Consider the following 21,632-nt stretch of genomic DNA (forward strand, 5'->3'; position numbering starts at 1 on the left):
AGCATCCGGAAGGCCTCCTCTCCTCAGAAAACTCAGGCTGGCGCTGCTTCCCGATCATTCTCTCTTAACATCGCTCCCGCTTTTCTCTCTTCATGACCACTGTCCCCGACTGAGCTCAGAGACTCGGGGCCACGCAAGCCTTTGAAGGGGGACACCTGCTTCTGACCACAATTCCCTCAAATCAACCCTAGATTCTGCTCTCAGAGTAACCGCTCCAGATTGGAGGCCTGGGCTAACTGAAAGCGTTCTCAATCCCTGGCTTAAAACTTTCAGCAGTTTATTAACAGATCATACCAAATATTTCCATCAAAGGACCCCCAATGGCACAGGAAAATAAATGTGGATCTCTGGGGACACAGGCTGAAGTTACCTGCAAAAAGCTTCCTGCTTAGGGCTTCCCTGGTGGCGCAGTGGTTGGGAGTCCGCCTGCCGATGCAGGGGACACCGGTTCGTGCCCCGGCCCGGGAGGATCCCACATGCCACGGAGCGGCTGGGCCCGTGAGCCATGGCCGCTGAGCCTGCGCGTCCGGAGCCTGTGCTCCGCAACAGGAGACGCCACAACAGTGAGAGGCCCGCGTTCCACAAAAAAAAAAAAAGAAAAAAAAAAGCTTCCTGCTTTATCTTAACAACATATATAATGTTGCATCCTGACCCACATTAAAGACATACTTTTTATAAAAAGATTTTGTTAAGTTACTTATAAAAACTGACACTCTAAGCCAGCTCTCCTTAGTCTGACTCACATACCCCTGAGCCTATACTTGAATATTGCTCAAGGGGTCACTGAGGAAGTTACTTCCATAACGATGCCAGACTCCTTCCCGTGGTCGGAAGCGTGGTCAGCACGTGGCAGGTACCTCTGAGCATTCCTCTCGTCCTTCCTCAAACTTTTACTGCATTTCTCCTTCCTCACCTCTGTAGTTTCTCCCTCCTTTCTCCTTCCTTTCTTTTTCTTGTCTTTTTCAATTCCTGATTGAACAAGACAGAATATATACCAACAGATAATCATTTAGGTCTCAAAAGCCATCTATCAAATTATTTACAGAACTAGTAAGTCTCTCAGTGTCCTAGTTTTCTTGAATCACCGATACTATAATTCCCATGAAACATATAATTGAGACTCAGTTCATACAGGCGCTAAGGGTCAAAGCAAACCCGTGATGCTGGAGAGACAACCAGGTCTCAGGGCCGGCTCCCACCATGGCTGGTGCTGTATGACACGCCCCCCTAACACAAAGCTCTGGGCAAGCTCACAAGAAATGGGGTCACCAGCAGTTTCTGTCAAGTGGGCAGAATCAAGCAACCATGCATTTCAGAACCATGGTCCACAGACTACCTCGTGAATGGAGGTAAGGTAAGAGAGACCACTAATAAAATAGAGAATAACGCTGCTCCCACGGGTGTGACGCGAGTGTGAGCACAGCTTCCTCTGACAGATCCCACCTGCTGCCACATAAACATATCGGATAATAAGAGGGTCTGGATAGGGACTAACACCCTTTGACTCAGCCTTGGAGCCGAGAGAATGGGCCCACAATTAAGCAACCTTCCCAACCAAAACTGCTATAAACCCGGCTCCAGAGAAAAGCCGCCAGTCCCAGCACTCAGACCTTAAAACTCGTGCGTGAGCTAGCAGGAGCGCAGCGCTACAACAGAGCCGCAGAGGCGATGACTTACCAGGTCAGACGTTTTTAGGAAAGGCTGGATCAACGATACAGCCTTCTAATACAAGGACTGTTTTTGAAACAAATGATTATTTTTTAACAAGTAAAACCACTTTACTTGCTGAGTATAATTACAGGTTAATTACAAATAAAAGTTTTATATCAAATAGCTAAAAATACACAAAACCAATTTATAGCTCACAGAGTAGTCATGTGTTTTAACTTCTCGTTTTAACCTTTATTTCCCTCAGAAATACAGGGTGATCTCCAGGAAACATCACGGTGGGACATGTGTACAGGATGTTGCCTTTGATTCAAGGGGTCCACAGGGACAAAAAAGCTGGACTTCTCTAAACGTACCTTGTTTTGCAGATTTGACTTAGAAACTGTTAAACAACACTAAATTTTAAAGAAGCAAACCTTCAAAGTCAAAAGTAAAATAAAACAAACCTAAGTATAAATCAATGTGGGTATATAATCACATACACAGGAATCGAATATGCGATTTCAAACAGCACAGATTTCACAAAAGGCTTAAATAAAATGTTTTCAGTATCATATTGGTATTAATAATAGCCCTATTTTGATTTTGGTATTATACCTGATTAATATAATTATGTTGTTAATAATTATTCTATTGTTCTTAGGAGGGAAGAATTTTACCTTTAGAGAAAAGACACCCAGATTTTCTAAAATCCAAGTAGTAAAAAACCACATATTTCCTAAGCTCTGTCCACTAAACAGGCTTAGAAACAAAGACTAACCAGTAACAGAGAGCGCTCCTAGCAACCAGACACTTATCCCAGCAAAAGGAACAGGATTCCTCCGAGGAAGAGCTGACTCCTAGGCTGGGGCAGGAAAGCACGAGGTGAGCAGACATCCTATCCTCCAGGGAAGCTCTCGAGATCACTGGGCCATGTCACAGACCCGGGTGCCAGCTGGAAGACAGCCCCGCTGGCTCGAAGCCACCATTCAAGAATCAGACGACAGTAACCGCAAAAGATGGACCAACATCGAGAAGCTTTACATCCATGAGCTTATTAAAATTTTACAAACCACTGCTCACCTGGGGATGACACTAAGGTGAATATTCCTGTCCCACCGCCTACCACCAAAAACCCTAACCCTGTACCTGTATCTAATCAAGGAAAACACGAGGAAAACAGCGGTAAACCGCACAACAAGATGCCGCCAGCAAAACCTACAAGACATTCAACCTAGGGTTTTAAAACAAACCAACAAATAAGCAAACTGAGAGGTTAAGATACAAGAGAGGAGAGGGGATTTTAGAATGAAAGGCATAAAAGACAAATTAACCAATTGCAAATGCAACATTTAAGTTTTATTTGTATCCTGACTCAACTAAAGGAATTATCTGAGGCAGATCAGGAAAATCTGAACTATGACTAGGTATCTGATGATTTTTAAGGAATTACTGTCAATTCTTTTCTATGTGATAGTGGTACTATGGTTTGCTTTATTTTTGTTTTTGCTTTTTTAGAATTGTTACCTTTCAGGAAAATATATCAAAATATTTATGGATGAGATAATGAGAAAGTTGGGATTTGATTCAAAAATAACACAGTCTGGGAATGAAAGCAATATATGTAGAAGCAGAGATGAAATGTGTTAATTATGGAAGCTTGCTTGGTGATAAACACATGGGAAGTTCATTATATCTCTATTCTTTTGTATATACTTGACATTTTCCAGAATTAAAAAAAAAAAAGCCATACTGCGGATAAATACGTAACTAAACGTATTGAAGGCAAAACTGACTTTGTACCAGACACACATGGCACACGCTTGCTATGAACAGGCCACATCGCCCATTAACTTCACTCATTCAGGGCCTCATGCATATATAAAAAGGATTATGAAATTAATAGACTTTACAACAAATATAACAGAAAAACAATTCAAAGTCTGCACCTGAATCAGGCCGCCCATCTGAGCTCCGAAATTCCTGCATTCTCTTTTCCAGTTTTTGTTGTCTCCGTCGTTTCATAACCACCTCGGGATTAGAAATCGTTCGGGTAAAGCTAGTTTCAGGCATGTCTTTGTAAACCTCAGCAGCCAGTCGAGAATTTTCACTGTAAGGAAAAAAAGGCAATAACAAGATTTTTAAAATTTTATATCAGAAACAATTATACTGAAATCATACAAAACTCAAAATGGCAGACGTTATTAGCCTACACAGTTCTGCCGCGCACCGTTCGCCACGTGCTAATTACTAGGGATAGAGAACACGCTTCCTCTCAATACAAGCTGAAATACTGCACTAAGCAGAAATTTATAATTAAAATTTTATAGTGAGTTTACAGAACTTAATTACTGAGTATTCATTAATAAAGCTAGAATGTATAAATTATACATTTCAGTTCTTTCTACCACGGTTATCTTAAAATAGACTAAATGAGGGATACAACATTCCAACCTCTAGAAATAAAGGGTTGAACATACTTTAGTAAAAGCCTGTCTTCAAATTACGGTAAAATCCTGAAGGACTCAAACAGCCTGATTTCTTAACAACTAAGAGATTTACCACCATTCACTCTCTTGAAGCGAAAGTTTTAAAAGGAAATTGCTCCGTAGGTTCCTCTAACGAGTCAACTGTATAGAATGATGAGTTGAAAACTAAATATTTAGGTAAGATTGATATGCTTGACTAAACTTTGATAAATATACTTTAAGGATGCCATTTTTAAAATCACAAAATAATTTCATTAAGTCAGTCAAGCTTCGAATCAATAAGTTAAACTTAACTCATTCTAAGTAGCTCATTTCCTTAACACAAATAGTTTATCCCCCTATAAACTAAATAAATAGAACAAACTGTAGCCTAAGTTCTAAACTCTCCTTTTCCTTGGTATTTTTCATATATGAACAATCTATGTATACAAGTTCTTTCTCTTGTATAAATACACTAAGTAGAGCCTTACTATGTAATACTATAGTCAAGAGTTCATGTGCATCCCATAGGCGTCTCTGCCTAACAGATTAATATCTAAATCCATTTGGATGCACTCTACAATGGGCTCAAATTCCACTCTAAAGTAAACTCCCTTCACTGACAAATGGTTAATATCCTCAAGACACACACAACACTTAGAATCAACCAAAAAATGGAAAAAAGACTTGAAGAGGTCACCGCAGCAGCAGAAGAATAGCAACGGTTAATAAACGTGCAGAGAGACATCTACCTTGTTAATGATACAGTAAGCTCGAGTTATTGAAGGTCTCGCATACTGCAGAGACTGTACTCTGCTCTGTTACACTCAGCAGTACTAAGGGTATGGAAACGAGAGGGCCTGTGGGCTGTGCAGACCTTTCCAGGGGCTGTCTGGCAACACAAGCATCCCAAGGGGTCTCTGAGCCATTCTTCCAGAGCATTTCCTTAGGAAATATTCACATGAGTCCTCAAAATTGTAAAAACAAGGATATTCACCAGAGTATCATTTATAATACCAAAAAAACCCTGTAAACTCTCCACAAATACATAAAAAGGGCTGGTTTCATAAATTATGGGAAAACTATATGATAGAATACGGCACAATCATTTAAATTATTTAATATGTATGTTTTTTGTGAACATATATATATTTTGACTGTGTATTTATGTGAAATACATATAATTTTAGTGGGAAAATGTCACGTGAAAAGTTCTGGTTTCAAAAGACTGATTATACTTGTTTAAAAACTCTCTACATAGATATATGAAGCGCATATACTTGTGTTGCATAAACAAACTACGGCTCTCTTTGGGTTCATACGTGACAAGAAGCTCCTTTTCCCTTTCTGGCAAATCTATCTACTCTGACTTTCTAAAATAAGCTGTAAACAGAACACTATGCCGTCAACTCTAAGGCAAGGAAGAGGCTTAAGAGAAACCACGATAAGAGAATGAACTGAACTGAAAACTGACAAGGCGACACTGAGGCCAGGAGACCCCAAGCAAGGAGGAAAGGCCAGCTTCTGCTCACGTGTCCTTTCTGTTACAACGAAACACAGCGGTTTCCCTTATTCCCTCAGCTCCGAGGTCAGAAGCTCAAATCCCTTCAGACAGGCAAAGACACCTGTGATGGGGCTGCTGTGTGAGAATAAGGAAGGGGGGCGGGCGGGGGCTGGAGTGAACCTGATGGTGCATTTGAACCTGAAAAGCGAACACCAGCTTTTCTCACTGGTCTTGCCAACCTCTGATCAGGTGTTAAGCGGACCTGAGGTGTCTAAGAATCCACTGCTGCCTTAAGGACCAAAACAACAGAAAGGAAAGGAAAGGCCAGGCAGAGACGAAGAACACCCTGCACCCAGTCTACCCAGGAACAGCAACACTGTTCATCAGTCCGCATCTTTAAGAAGAGCGCGCACAGCGAGACCAGCCCTGTGAGCGACCCGTGCAGCTCAGTCAGAGCCCCACCGCTTCCCTCGACGCCGAGGACCCAGCACGAGCCCCAACGCACTTACCTGAGGCGCACCCTCTTCGGCCTTTACTTGGTAATTTAATGAGGTCTGCTGCACGAAAAACACCGGGCTTAGAACACAAAGAAACAGGAATATTTCCAAAATGAACTTACGTGTCATCCCCATGGAAAGGTCTATCGTCTCGATCAGACGCCTGCCTCATTGCCTCTTTTTCTCGCTTCTTTTTTTCCTTCTTTTCTTTCTTTGAGAGAGTTCTCTTGAAGTTCTGGATAACACCTTCTTTTTCCTGCTTTTCAGGTCCGTTACTTTGAGCCTTCTGATAAAAGTAACATTATCACTACACTGGCTATGACACAGAATGACATAAAGCTATCTATGGCTTGGCTAACTTCACCTCATACGCTGCGGCCAGAAACAGAGCCACTGGGGCAGGGGAAGGTCTGGGGTGAGAAACGTTCTTTGTCTTGATGGGCCGACAGTTACGTGAGTGTACTGATCAAAACGTACACATTCAAGATCTCATTTCACCGTGTGTAAATTGTATCTTAATTCAAAACTATAACCAAGGAAGCAAACACACAAGAAAATCCAAACCCAGCTAGAACACTGGGGTTGGAATCACACCAGCTTATTTATTATTTTTAATAAATAAAAATCCAAATAATTTACATGAAGTAACTTAAATAGAAGGAAACTAATGAAAATATGGAAATAACTAAGTGTTTGAATCATCGTCTACTTTAAATATGTTTTCTTTAACTTCAAAAGAAATGTTTAGAGTAGCCCTAATAAACTGGCTTTTATGAAGCAAAGTTATAAGAACTGTGTGTGTGCAAAAACTTCTAATTTCTTTTCCAGATCTTACCTGTTTCCTTACTCTTAGTTTATAACTTGGCCTGCCAGCAGATGACACAGAGACAAATTACTTTTATGTGACTTAATAGGCTGGCCGGTAAAGAACTGAGAGAAATAAAAGATTATCTTATTGGGAAAGAAAACTGCCTTCCGCTCTGTGAGCGAGCATCTCCGTTTCCTTGCAAGCTACCCCAGCACCCTCCTGTCATCCCGACCCCAGAAGAGTTCTACTACGTAGCAAACAGGATCTGTGGCTCCGTGAAAAGGTACATCAGCTGGAACCACGGTGCAGACACAAAATAAAACATGGACACACACACACACACACACACACAAGTATCCGCTCTTGTATCACATGTGTTCGCCACAACGGCAATAAAATTCCCTGGAGCGCAGGAACAGGAACACAGAGGACATGACACAGACAATGTGAAAACTGCTGCCCTGAGTAAATAATGGTACTTTGCCCCCAGTCTGCTGGGGCACAAAATTAAATACAAGATTTTCCTCAAAATATTCTTAACCTCTGCATTTGCTATCACTTGTCAATACTGAATTCTAGTGTAAGAGGCCACTTGACTTAAAACAGAATTATAATTGTTTTAAAATTGTATCAATATTTCATAGTATTCCACATAAAAAGAACAGTAGCACGGGAATTCCAGACATCCTACTACCTGAGAAAGTTTTAGACTCACTCTATTTCATGATCCAAAGACACTCAAGGAAGTTTACTAATTTCTAACCTTACACATATAACATGAAAAAGGTCTTAAATATGCCTTATTAAGTTGTAACTAAAAGTTCACATATAAATAGGTTATTAAAGTTTTATTTTCCCTTCTGATTCCTAGTAAAACGCATTTTGACTTTATAATTTAGGGAAAAAAACCCGAAGCTGATTTGAACATTAAGTCTCTTAGGAACAAAAGCTTACATAACTCTTCTTTGAAAAGGAAGGAGTAATATTTTGGATTATTCCGTGAAACAGAGGATGGAGCAGGGAGAAGCTGGGCTACTTTTAAATTATGTTCCAGGACGGGGGTAAAAGGGTAGTTCAGGAAGAGAAGCGAAACAGAGAATGAACCCCTCCGACACGACACGCAGTCAGACGCAGGCCAGGCACAGCACGGGCCGAGACCCAAGGCCTCACCTTAGCAGGAATGGCATCGTTCTCATTCTTAAGAACAAATCTGCCCTCTCGATCATCCTTATTCCAATTCAACTGCACAACAAGGGGTTTCTCGTCTATATCCAATCTTCTTTCTTCTTCACAACATGAAAAGAAAAAGAAATAAGCCGTGGTTATCTAACGGCACTAGCCAATGCGACATTCTGATACACGATACATTTTATAGACAAAAATACCTAACTCCCTTGATTGTTTACTGGTAGGCTGAAGTGTAATTCACACTGTGAAGTTAGAGTTTCAATGACTAATTCAGTATTTTGGTGCTACTGTATGTGTACTAGCACGTGTCCAATGCCAGACACGGACCAGGCGGAGTCTCCTGACAACATTTAGAATCTAACCCAGAAAATAAGAGAAATACACATGGACTAGAAAAAATTATAAGCAGGGCTTTGCCGTACGTTTGTTTCTATAAATCAAATTCCCTCACATACAACTGGAAAATACAGAAATAATGTTAATATCACACAGAAGTTCCACTGATTCATGGGATTTTTCTTCTCATGTTAATGTTAAGATGCTGTCAAGAAACGGCACCACCGCCATAAGTCTTGGAAGCGATCACTGCACTCTCCCTCCTCCCCCTGTACCTCTGATTCTCGTCTCCAAAACGCACACTCCTCGACCCGCACAGCCCCTCCCACCATGAAGCACCAGCCTTTTCTCTGTCGATGAAGTGCTATGTTAAGTGACTACTTCCTCCCTTACTAGAAACCTAACAAGCCTCATGGCAGCCCACTGAGGGCCCTACACAGCCTGACCACCTACTAGAAGCCAAGAGCTGGCAAGGATTACCCAGGTAAACGCACACAGAATGCACCACAACATGGGCAGCAAAGACAGGAAGCAGTGAGACCAGAGGGCGTGAATGACATTGGTACAGGAAGCAAGTCAACGGGGCAAACTGAGAAGATAGTTTATAGAGGCTTTCAGTGAATATTACAGGTAAACAGCAGTGTTAATGATCAGAATACAGGAAAAAAATTCTAAGGAATTATTTTATCAACGGAAAATATGAGAAAAGAGTAGTAAGTCACATATTGGATCAAGAAGTTCCAAATTCCTGCTGCAAAACCAAAATTACCAAGTTGTTCGTGTTGCAGAATCTTCACTAGATCAAAATCCCTCATGGCATGTTTTTTAGAGAACCAATCTTAAGAACAATTAAGTCTAAATCATAAAACAAAAACAAGGTGAGCTGTTCTAAAGCACACGTGCCTAACTACTGCATGCAAATATAATTAGGGCCCTGCTACAACTTTATAACTTAAGGTATTTTCTGCCTTACGTTAGAAGAGCAGAATCCTTTTTACTTTTCCAGTTGATTTCACACAAGGAACCCTAACACAGAGAAGGGCTGAGAGTGGCGTTTCCATGGTGCTGGGCCAGCGCTCTGGTTCACACAGCAGCTGCGGTGTCCAGCGGCTCACTGAGGAGCACGTTACATTTCCAGCGAAACGAGCTGCACCTGCCGGATGCTGCAGGAGCTGCTGGTTCCCACCAGGTTGCGCACTGTCCCACCAGGGTCACGTCGGGCTTTCCACGGCGCTGTAGAAACAAGCACTGCCCGCAAACCGATGTGAACAGGAAAGGAGGGCACTGCCCCCACCCAGGAGCTGGGCAGGGCCCGGGAGGCACACGTGCCCCGTCAGGGAGCAACTGTGGTTAAGAACGGGATGAAATTTTCAGTTTTCCTTTCATCTGATCTGTACTATTTTTTCACACATCCACCAAGCTGTTAAAGCATAAATCCTGATGAACTCGTCTGAATCTATGCAGTAAAATGAACTGTTAGGTATTTCCTTTGGCCTAGAGATGCCACTAAAACAATTACTGACACACTAAGGGCTCCATGACCCAAAAGAGATTGAGAACCTGCACGCCAGGGTCTGCTCCTCTCTGAGACGCTGGCGGGGTACGAAGGTGCAGAAGGACACGGCCAGGCCAGCCTAGTAGTCACTGCAGGGGCGGGGGAAGATGGCGAACACTTCCTTCTTTACACACCTTCCTTGTGTTTTCATCCCTTACAAGTAACATATTTTACTTTTTAATTAAAAACAAATCTAGCAAAGAAAGTTTAAAGAAAAAATGTTCTTTTAAAAAAAATCAAACCCATTCCATTTTTAGATCTCAAATCCCAATCTTAGATAGCATTTCAAAGACCTCACTTGGCAGCATTCAAATGACCCAATGGTGCAGCGAGAAGAGGGCTGAAAGTGAGAAATACTTTCTTCCTCTTTGTAACCTATTTAAAAAGATTCTAAGGTAAAAGGAGAATTCAACCTCAAAAAAACGTCCAAAATTGAGACCATCCACTATTGTCAAATTCAGTTTGGGTGTTATTTATGTAGGTGATACCCTAGTAACCTTAAACGAGGGATAAACAAGTACAGCCTACCTAATATAATATAATATATTACTGGTTACCTAATATTATATTACCTAATATAATGCTGGCAGCATTTGGTGACACCTGAATTCCACTCACTACAAAAATTCTAGCCCAATTTCAAATGTACAAAGAAAGCTGTACTTTTGAAGATAAGAAAAATAAATTATGTTCCAACAGGTTTTGTGGCTGAAACTTAAACAGGTATTCAAATTGGGCTTGTACTATATACAATCCTTTGTTTACTGCATTAACTGGAATTTGTTATTTTTTTTTAAACAGGTGACTCAGTACTTCAAAAGCATTCATAAAAAATTTTATAAACTTCTACATTTCTAATCAGTTCAACTTCAATTGCCATGTGATATATACGATACTTTCAGAAATTTCAAATCTTAAAACAAGGAGAAATAACTAACTAAACTACATAACTGGAATTTGTTATTTTTTTTCTTAAACAGGTGACTCGGTACTTCAAAAGCACTCATAAAAAATTTTATAAATTTCTACATTTCTAATCAGTTCAACTTCAATTGCCATGTGATATATAGGATACTTTCAGAAATTTCAAATCTTAAAACAAGGAGAAACCACTAACTACATAAGCGAGTTTCCTCAAGATGTCCTAATTGTTCCCAAAGAACGTTACTGTTTCACATTACAAAAGTATTACAGCAAGCATGATAAAACACTGGGTTTTACTCATAAAATACTGTACTCATAAAACACTGGGTTATCGTTAATTGTAATATTATAACCTATGCAGAAGAGTTACATGAAATACTTCTCCAAAATTAAGCAGCCTACTGTACCATGAATGTATGTGACAGACCTGCTGGAGAATTTCAATTATGAAACGTTATGCTACTTATCTTTGGAGAAGTGAGCATACGTAAAACTAATCTATTCATTCTAACTCCCAACAAATAAATGAACCTACTAGGAACTTATGAGGACATTTCGCAGACATACTAGAGTTTTGCCAACCCGTTAACTGCTTCCCCGGCCCCTCCAGAAAAAGAAAGAGGGGGTCAGCAGTAAAGCAGGGCCCCCGGGACAAGTGACTGTGATCGTCTCAAGACGAGCACACGTGGCCGACAAGCCCCGTCTGTGTCCACTGACCTCCGCTGACATGCACTTCGTACAGGGAGTACTTGGGTGATGACAACATCCGCATGTCAGGGCGGAATTTCTCGGCGAGCGTTTCCAGCACGTCCTGAGTGGTGGCGGTACTAGAGACCCGGATACATTTTGTTGCAAAGTTCCCAGCAGCTTTATCTTGAAAATAAAATCTCATCACTCCATGGAACTCCAAATCCTAAAAGGAAAAAAAATGATACATTTTTGGAAAAACAACATCCTAAAATGATGTCTTCAAATTTAATTATGTGACTTGGGACAAGTTATTTACAATCTGTCTCCTTCTTACGTGTCTCAAGTATAAGGTAACGGCTGTAGAGCACCTGACGTCAGAGCCGTCAGCAAATGCCAGGCACACCTGGACAGGCATCGTTTTATCACGTCTTTATAACAACCCAGTGAAGCAGATACTATGACCAAACCCAATTCTCAAGGTTTGGTCTTTAAAACTCACGAAGTTTGAGTATCTTGCTCAAGCAGTTATGCAGCAAATCCAGAATTAAACCCAGATCCACTGAACTTTGAAGTCCATACGCCTATCTGCCCGAGGTGCCAGCCCATCCCGAGATTACAAAGCCTAAATGAAGAGACTGTTCTAAAAGCAGAGGGGAGATGTTAACCCCAATCCTACCATGAATGTGAAGAAATGGAAACTCAACGTTAGCGGAATGTAATTGTAAGTAATTTTCTCTATGAACTACTTGCCCCAAATCAACAGACACAATTTAGATTTTTCTTAAAACCTTACTTCTAGAGAAAAATTCGACAGAATGTCAACCAAAGACTACTTCAAGCAGGCTGAAGCCCATGCGACTGTGGAAGGCTCCCTCCCATGGCTTCCATTTTTTTTTCTTTTCAATCAATTACGAGATGGTTATTCAGGCCCTTTGCTATCACCGGAAAAATAAGACTCAGCATGGGGCTTCCCTGGTGGCGCAGTGGTTGAGAGTCCACCTGCCGATGCACGGGACACGGGTTCGTGGCCGGGTCCGGGAAGATCCCACATGCCGCGGAGCGGCTGGGCCCGTGAGCCATGGCCGCTGAGCCTGCGCGTCCGGAGCCTGTGCTCCGCAACGGGAGAGGCCGCAGCGGTGAGAGGCCCGCGTACCAAAAAAAAAAGACTCAGCAGTTCACATCCCACAGACTGGGAACCATCGCATCAAACAGAATCCGTGTTTGTTTGGCAGGTTATGCGAGAGGGTGAGGTCCAGGGTTCCCGTGCAACCCATTACTCCCATGAACACAGAACAAAGCACAGCTCCCCGCCAACTCCTGAGGAGCACTTGCGACCCGACCCCGAGGTTCTGTGCTCAGCCTCCTGCAGCAAAAAGCCTCGGCCGGGCTGCTCTTCAACAGCCGCCTTTCTCTCCCCGCCACGTCTGACACATGGAGTCTCTCCACCTCCAAATGTATCCAGAATCCATCCAAAACCTTGTCAAAACCCAGTCGGATAAATCAGTCCTCGCTTTCTTCCTCACAGTGGCTTTCGCTCTCAGACGTCAAGTTTCTCCTGCAGCTCAGAGACCATCACAGTCAAGCTTCTGCCCACGTCCCAGTCCAGTAGCCTAACCTTCACTGAAAATTATGAACTGGGAAGTATTTATCTGAAGAAAAGGCAGGCAAATGGAATATTATTGATTGAATGGGGTTAATGGTGTAACCATTCGAAAGTTAAACCGGAAAAACGAGACTATAAGGCACGTTTCTAGCAACGAAGCTTTTACTGTGCTCGCCCAGACCCTGCCCACTGGGCCACCCGCCCTCCCTGTTCCCCCTGCCCCGGGGAGAAACACAGGTAAGTGAGCATGTGTGTCAGAAGAACACCACTGAACCACAGACTCTGGGATGAAGCAGGACCACGGTTACGGGGTGAGAGCTGAGAAAGCTTAATGAATTAGGAGTCTTCTTTGTCTGGCCTGGGTCAAGCAGCAAAAAAAATTAGGCTGATATCCTTTAAAAATAAATATCTCCATCTCCATGTTAGTCTGGCAACCCTAAAGGCCGTAAGTAAGGATGCACGGGAGAGATGCCCTCAACTCAGAATCTGTACGCAGGTTCGGGTCAACACCAGTAACAGCCAAGGCCTCCTCAGCACACATCTGCCCCAGGCACGGTGCTCAACACTCTCCACATGGCTCCCTTGTTTCCAGCCCCGGGAAGTCACTCAGGGACCCCCATTCCAGGCTTCACTCTTCCTACCGACCAACCTCCTCCACAGGCCCCTAAGACAGCACTTCAGAAAACAACACTTAGTCTGGAAATCTGGTTACATACATTTAAGTTTTTATTATGGGAGTCACATTTTAATCCCAGAATTCCTCTCCTTTCACCACCACCACCCTGAAATCATCTTTACGCTGCACCCAGCAGTCTCCTCTGAAGGCCCACCCTTATACCTCTCTAAATTACCCTCCGTAGCACTCAATCGTTTTGGATAACTGGGTTGTTCTAAATACATCATTTATGACGAGAATAAAACAGCTAGATACACCTACAGGTCCCAAAAGACACGAAAGCACCAGCTTCTCTGAGAACGGCCAACAAGTAATTCCCAACTACCAGATATTGAAGGAACAGAGGCAGCATCTGTGGCTGAGAGGGGCTGCCCACCCCAGCTGGGCAAGAACAAAGGAGAGCATCTAGAACGACTAGATGGAGGCAAGCCTGGAGACAGCCCCCCGTATCCTTGGTCACCCTCATCAAAGTCCCTCACGTACAGATTACTACCCTTTATAGGTACAAAGAAAACTACAAATATTAACCCTCCATTACTAACGTGGTTCAGCTACTGATCTTACATAAAATGTTGAGATAAAAGATTTTTTTTTAAATAGAGTAAACCCAAGGTTACAGATACAGGTCTCCAGCAAGCAACAGCTGTCTACAAAGAAGTAATAATATTTCTATTGATGTTTTTAAAGAAAAAATTCTCCAGGTCTGTCGAGCCTAAATAAAGTAGCCAATAAAAACGACCTTTGATTTGATTTCATTTGCACTAAATAAGTATTAATAAATAACTATTAATTAGTTTGCCTGGTGACCTTGACATCACACAGAACATGTGAGTAGAGTCGTTACTGGGGTGGTCCCTTAATGAATGAACACATTAGCGTTCTGTTCGATCATTCAGCTAATTTTGGCTGGTGTGAATAAGTCCACAGAATTTTATCAAACCTGAGAAGACTGCTAAAATCAAGTTCCTGAACCTAAAAACTGGGCATGTAGTGACCAAACTAACACACAGTAATAACTAACTAATATATATGAGGGTCTACCACGTGCCAGATACTGACGGTTCAGCATTTAATTCCCCAAACTAAGGGTTAGGTACTACCATCAGCCCCACTGCACAGGGGAAAAAAGAAAAAGGAGGTCCAGAGAGGCTAAGCACATGAGCTACCATCACACAGCCACCAAGTGGCGGGCTGCAGGCACCAGAGGAGCCCCAGAAGAAACAAGTGGACAGCTGAGTAACTGAGAGCGAAGGTTCAGAGGGGCTGGAGACCTGGACAGCACGTGCTCAGCTGCAGGTGTCCTCATGGCCCCCACTCCCCACGGAGCCCAGCCCGGCGCAGGGGGACACCCGGGGGAGGCACAGCAGGGCACAGGACAGCAGGCACCCCTGAGGGAGTCTTCATCACCCACGTGAGCTCGGATGCCCTCAACTATAAAGTGCAAGCGCCAGCAGTGCCTGGGTCCCTTCCTAAGGTGACTTCCTCTCGGCCTCTCCACAGACGGCAGCTCTTCCGAGATGAGGAGCTTTCATTCACAGTCCAGGTCCTCCCTCGGTCTCCAACGCTTCACACATAAAAATCAAAACACATTTGAGTCAAAACTTCCAGCAACAATGTCTGATGCCTCCAGCTATGGTTGTCTGTTCTCACCTGATCAGAGCTCTGAAAAACAACTGTACATTTGCAATCAACAGGCAGCTGGAATTCTGATGCTGCTGCAGCCAACACGGCCGTAATTTTATAAAGGCAAGTGTTTCCTTAAAAAAGACTCCTCCCCTCCTTAGTGCTGGTTACACCTATCACCCAAAATAAAACAGCATTTATAAAAGCACTGGGACGTCCCTGGTGGCGCAGTGGTTAAGAATCTGCCTGCCAATGCAGGGGACACGGGTTCAATCCCTGGTCTAGGAAGATCCCACATGCCGCGGAGCAACTAAGCCCGTGAGCCACAACTACTGAGCCCGCGAGCCACAACTACTGAGCCTACGAGCCACAACTACTGAGGCTGCGAGCCACAACTACTGAGCCTGCGAGCCAGAACTACTGAAGCCCGCACACCTAGAGCCCGTGACTCACAACTACTGAGCCTACATGCCACAACAACTGAAACCCGCGCACCTAGAGCCCATGCTCCGCAACAGGAGAAGCCACCGCCATGAGAAGCCCGCGCACTGCAACAAAGAGTAGCCCCCGCTCGCCGCAACTACAGAAAGCCCTCATGCAGCAACGAAGACGCAACAGGGCTAAGAATAAATAAATCAATAAAAGACTTGACCTTAAAAAAAAAATATTTAAAATAAACGCACTGCTGCAGGGCCTCCCGTATCTGGGTGAAGTGCTGCCTGCTGGCAGCGAGTTTTCAGGGAGAAACTTCTGTCTGGAGCTGGCGGGACGGTAACCAAGCCCCTCTCATCACCTGCGTACTGCATGTCCATCACAACAGCTCAGCGCAGAGGGAAGGAAAAGACAATATAACCATCACTTGGTTCCTTTCCTTGACGGTTACTCTTCCTGACAGGAAAACACCTTTCTTTTTTTCCTAAAGGTATATACTCACCTTTACATAAAGTGAGAAACACGATCACTGACGAATTCTACAACAGAAATGCAACACTGCTTGGGGCTGTGTTAACCACTCTGAAACAAAAGCATTTTCATGTTTATCAGAAAGAATGCAACAGACAAAAAAAAGAGAGAGAGAAGGCTTCTTATGGAATTACACACTAAAGAGCCAAAGCAAGGAACCACGAGTTAAAGAGGGAGACTTGCTTTTCAATATTTTATCAATATCTCATTAGTGAATGAAACTGATAACCAATCGGCCTTCTTATCCAAACGAGCAGAAACTCAACAGAGCAACCCCAAATCTCCTCTGGCTCAAGCTAATCAGAAGGACTTGCTCTAAAGCTTAAACAGGGCAACCAGGCTCCACTCACGTTTCTTCTCCTCACTTTCAGCAGTTATTTGAAATCCACGTCTTAGCCTGTAGCACAACAATGCTACCTGCAAACAGGTAATCAGCTTCCCAACCCCCATGGAGGGCACAGCCACCGACAGGACCACCACTTTATCACACACACACACACACACACACACACACACACACACACACACACACACACACACACTTTATTCCCAGGCTGGCACCTCCAACACAGGGGCAAAATGTTAAGAAAAGATACAGCCGTGCCTTCAAAACACACACATCACTACATAAACCATCAACAGCACAACCGCCATCTGACTCACGTTGTTAAAAACAGAAGTAACATTTCAATGTCAACAGGTTAGGTAGAGAATGGAAGAAATACTTGAATATGGGTTTCTGCAATCTTACTTGTATAAACACTATCTTTTAAACTTGTACGAACTATTTTTTAAACCAGTACTTCAAGAATACTTTTTAAAATTATATGCATTTCATTACCTAAAACTTTTGCAAGACAAATACTCCTGAAAGCTTAAAAGAACTATCTGGAAAGTACCTTCACCCACTTCTGCCCATGGCAATCATTTCTGTTTCATCACCCGGCCTCCGCAGGGCTCCGTCACTCTGTGTGACATACACTGGCCTACAGGCACACCTCACTGTACTGCACTTCACAGATGCTGCGGTTTTTACAAATTGAAGATCTGAGGCAACCCTGCGTTGTCAGATGATGAATGGTTAGCAATTTTTAGCAATAAACTCTTTCTTAATGAAGGTATGTACATTGTTTTTTCAGACATAATGCTACCGTGCACTTAACAGACTACAGGATCCTGTAAACATAACTTTTATATCCAACCGGAAGCCAACACAAATCCGTGTGCCTCGCTTTACTGTGGCATCTGGAACGGAACACACCGTGTCTGCAGCGAGCCTGAGCCGTCATCTGAGAGCAGCTGCTCTGACCCAGCAATCCTCACCCAGCAACAGTTTATACCTGCACACGTCTAACTGGTCTTTATAATAAAATGGCTCCAGTACATCTTTCTGTCTGAAAATAAAGGCAGAATCTCTAACACATCACAAGGCACACCTGTTGGATGTGAGCCAACTACTGTTCTCCTAACATCTTGAGGCTAGTTTACCAAAGCTGAGGAAGACCAAGTTCACTGAAAATGGGAAAAAGTCATCTTTCAGGATAAAAGTTCTCTGGACTAAAAAACCGATCGAAAACACACACGTCCCACAGAGAGAACACACGCAGATCGCCCCTTTAATGAACTCTAGCAAAAATCCATCCAGTATCCAACCATGTCAACATTGTAAATAAGACAATTCTCTGCCAGAAAACACAGGCTGCCATGAAAACCAATCGGCCACCGTTTTTTTTTTTAAAGGCCACAGTAATCACTGCCAACATTATCTACGTAACACCTGCCCGCTCACAACACAGAACGACGAGCCATGAAGTCTGCCGGCTCCCAGGCAAGTTCCGTCTGTGCTTCCCTGTGAGACTCCGTCGGACCCGGAACTCTACCCGCCCTCAGTCAGCATTATAACGGGATCAAAAGGTCAACGTCTTCCCCACAGTCCTCTTAGAATTTTTAATCTGTATCTGAATACCTACCACACAACATACACTGGGGAAGCGAAAGATATGACGACTTGAAGAACACATTAAACCCACATGACCGAAGAGCAATAATCACAAATGTGATTAAAGACCATCTTTATTTCTACTGTAACCTTTAAGTACTGCACTTGTACAAATGTAAAGTGCAGCACAGAGGTAAACGAAACAGCCCTCAAAGCCACCTCTCTAGGCGGGGGTCTACCCAACTTTGCCACGGATCCTTCGGCAGTCTGGCGAAGCCTATGCAACTCTTCTCAGAATAAAAATGTTAAATGGGGCTTCCCTGGTGGCGCAGTGATTGAGAGTCCGCCTGCCGATGCAGGGGACACGGGTTCGTGCCCCAGTCCGGGAAGATTCCACATGCCACGGAGCAGCTGGGCCCATGAGCCATGGCCGCTGAGCCTGTGCGTCCGGAGCCTGTGCTCCGCAAGGGGAGAGGCCACGACAGTGAGGGGCCCACGTACCGAAAAAAAAAAAAAAAGTTAAATGCATAAAATAAAATACAAAGGATTGCAAAGTGAACAATTACATTAAAATACAATTATTAAAATATTTTTAAAACCTGTGACATAGTAACATGAGTATTCTTTATTAACATTAAATAAGGCCTAGATTTTATTTTATGCATTTAAAATTTTAGAACTCCAATTTTGAAGTAGATATGAGATTAAACTCATAAATGAAGAAAATGCTAAATTTCAGTTAGAGGCTAATAAAATTTACTGAAAATTAAGATGTACTTATTTTCTCACCCACGTTGAAAGATCCCATGGGATGTACTCATAGACCTCAAGTTAAGAACGCCGTGGAACATCTCCAGTGATAACAAACGCACCATCCAGCCAAGCAACGGATGCTTTCTTTGTGCAGCTCGACAGCTAGAAAGTACCGCCTTATACAAAAGCAAGATTCATCTCACGTCGCTTTGCCAACTGCTTAACTTTGCCTGTTGGTATCATTGAGACCTGTATTCAAACCGTGGTTTATGAATGATCATTCTTTTCCATTCACTGATGACGTGAAGCAGGGCAGAGTAGATTTCCCAGGCACCATGCGCTCTGGGCTAGGAGACTTCAGCTCCAGGCGCGGTCCTGTGCACGCCCTGGGCTCCTAGGAAAAAGGCAGTTCTTTCTTACTACCGGTCACGGTAAATGGGTTTAGATGGAGAAAAGGGCTTCTGACGTTTTGGGCTGGATTGATTCCTTGCTGTGGGAGCTGTGCTGTGCTCTGCGGGCTGCCTAGAACATCCCTGGCCTCTATCTACCGGATGCCAGCAGCACCCACCCAGCTGTGGCAACCAAAATTGCCTCCAGATACCTGCACAGACTCCCCAGGGGATAAAACTGTCCTGGTGGGGACCCAAGACTCAGAATAAGCCTGGAACCTCTTCAACATCGCATTCTAATTCCCATTCAACCAAGTCTTCTCCTACCTGGGACATAATCTCAGATCCACTTACTATTGTGTTCACTTCTCTCCTGAACACATTCATGTTCTAGCCTCTGAGCCTCAAATAGTTTCCAGACTTGATCACAGAACTCCAGGTGTGTCTAACCAGCTGCAAATATACTGCTAATGCTAATATCATACCTGTAATTAACGCAATTTAAGATGACATTAGCTTGTTGGAGAGCACCTAATACTGCTGTTTCACAGGAGGTTCCAGTAAAATGACAAGTCTTGAGTCACTGCCCCATTAGTCCACCCAGGAACCTTTCTCCAGCTTGGCACTAATTTGTTAAGCAACAGCCTTTGGGTAAAACTAATCACCCGGTTCCTAATTCATCTCACTGCACTTAGATCCAGCCCTTAAACAGAAGAACAGGATGAAAGACACTGTTGAATTCCTTGATTAAAGTCCAGACACATCATGACTAATGCATTTCCTTGATCTACAAATCTGGCAGCCCTACTCTCTCTCTCTCACTCAGGCATACACACAAAATGACATCACTGTATCCACTGAGTCAGGCTGGTTCCTGTGAATGGGATTACATAGCTTTCCAACCCCAAGATTCAGCTTCCTTTTCAGTCCTACCACAATCACAGAGAGCATTTCTATGAATAGTTTAAGTTCATCTCTACAGTGTTAGTGTAAATAGTTTACACATTGCTTTTAAAACTTGTGTAATAAATAAATACCCTCATGGAAACCCACACTTTAAAAATTATAGATGTCATCATAAGGCAATTTAAGAAATGTTAATAAACTTGTCTACATAAAAATAAACTTCATGGGACTTCCCTGGTGGCACAGTGGTTAAGAATCCGCCTGCCAATGCAGGGGACATGGGTTCGAGCCCTGGTCCAGGAAGATTCCCACATGCCGTGGAGCAACTAAGCCCGTGCGCCACAACTACTGAAGCCCGCGCACCTAGAGCCCACGCTCTGCAACAAGAGAAGCCACTGCAATGAGAAGCCTGCGCACCACAACAAAGAGTAGCCCCTGCTCACCGCACCTAGAGAAAGCCCACACGCAGCAACGAAGACCCAACGCAGCCAAAAATAAAAATGAATTTAAAAAAAACCCAACAACTTGAATTTAGCAAAAAAAAAAAAGGCACACAATAAGTGAAGTCCAAAGACCAGTGACACACTGGGGAAAAAGCATTTCGAACTTACATGACAGAAAGAAATATAATGTAGTATATAAAAAGTCTCTAAAATTTGAGAAGAAAAACATAAATAACCCATTTTAAAATGGGTAAAAAAAGCCTCAACAGTTACTTCATAAAGAAGTGAATATGACTCAAGTATAAAAAAGGGTGAACCACCTCATTAATGATAAAACTTCAATACTTTAAAATAAGATAACAAGGGCTTCCCTGGTGGCGCAGTGGTTGAGAGTCCGCCTGCTGATGGAGGGGACACAGGTTCGTGCCTCGGTCCGGGAGGATCCCACGTGCCGCGGAGCGGCTGGGCCCGTGAGCCATGGCCGCTGAGCCTGCGCGTCCGGAGCCTGTGCTCCGCAACGGGAGAGGCCACGACAGTGAGAGGCCCGCGTACCGCAAAAAAAAAAAAAAAAAAAAAAAGATAATAAGATGCCGTTTCTCAATCAAATTGGTAAAAATCTGAAAGTTTGACAACATCCTCTATTAGTGGGGCTGGCAAAACAAGGTACACCAAGGAGCAGAACTGTGGCAATATTTGGCAAAATGAGATACACATGTACCT

General features: G+C 43.3%; 1 protein-coding gene across 16 annotated transcripts in view; it reads right to left on the reverse strand.

Annotated features, from left to right (window-relative positions):
* Positions 1-21,632, reverse strand: part of AFDN (afadin, adherens junction formation factor) — a 139,511-nt gene that overhangs the window by 87,047 nt on the left and 30,832 nt on the right. For 9 of the 16 annotated variants that reach the window (XR_007470467.1, XR_007470466.1, XR_007470465.1 and 6 more), the window contains exons 2-5: positions 11,645-11,840; positions 8,095-8,210; positions 6,239-6,402; positions 3,597-3,757 (exon numbers count right to left, since the gene is read on the reverse strand). Coding sequence is in view for 12 of the 16 variants with exons in the window: in XM_049695208.1 (XP_049551165.1) it covers positions 3,597-3,757; positions 6,239-6,402; positions 8,095-8,210; positions 11,645-11,840 (637 nt within the window). In the remaining 4 variants the exon portion in view is untranslated. The remainder of the gene's footprint in view (positions 1-3,596; positions 3,758-6,238; positions 6,403-8,094; positions 8,211-11,644; positions 11,841-21,632) is intronic. The other 7 variants (XR_007470468.1, XM_033403984.2, XM_033403983.2 and 4 more) reach the window with 3 other exon arrangements.

Source organism: Orcinus orca, chromosome 12 (genome assembly GCF_937001465.1).
Source record: "Orcinus orca chromosome 12, mOrcOrc1.1, whole genome shotgun sequence".
NCBI lineage: Eukaryota > Metazoa > Chordata > Mammalia > Artiodactyla > Delphinidae > Orcinus > Orcinus orca.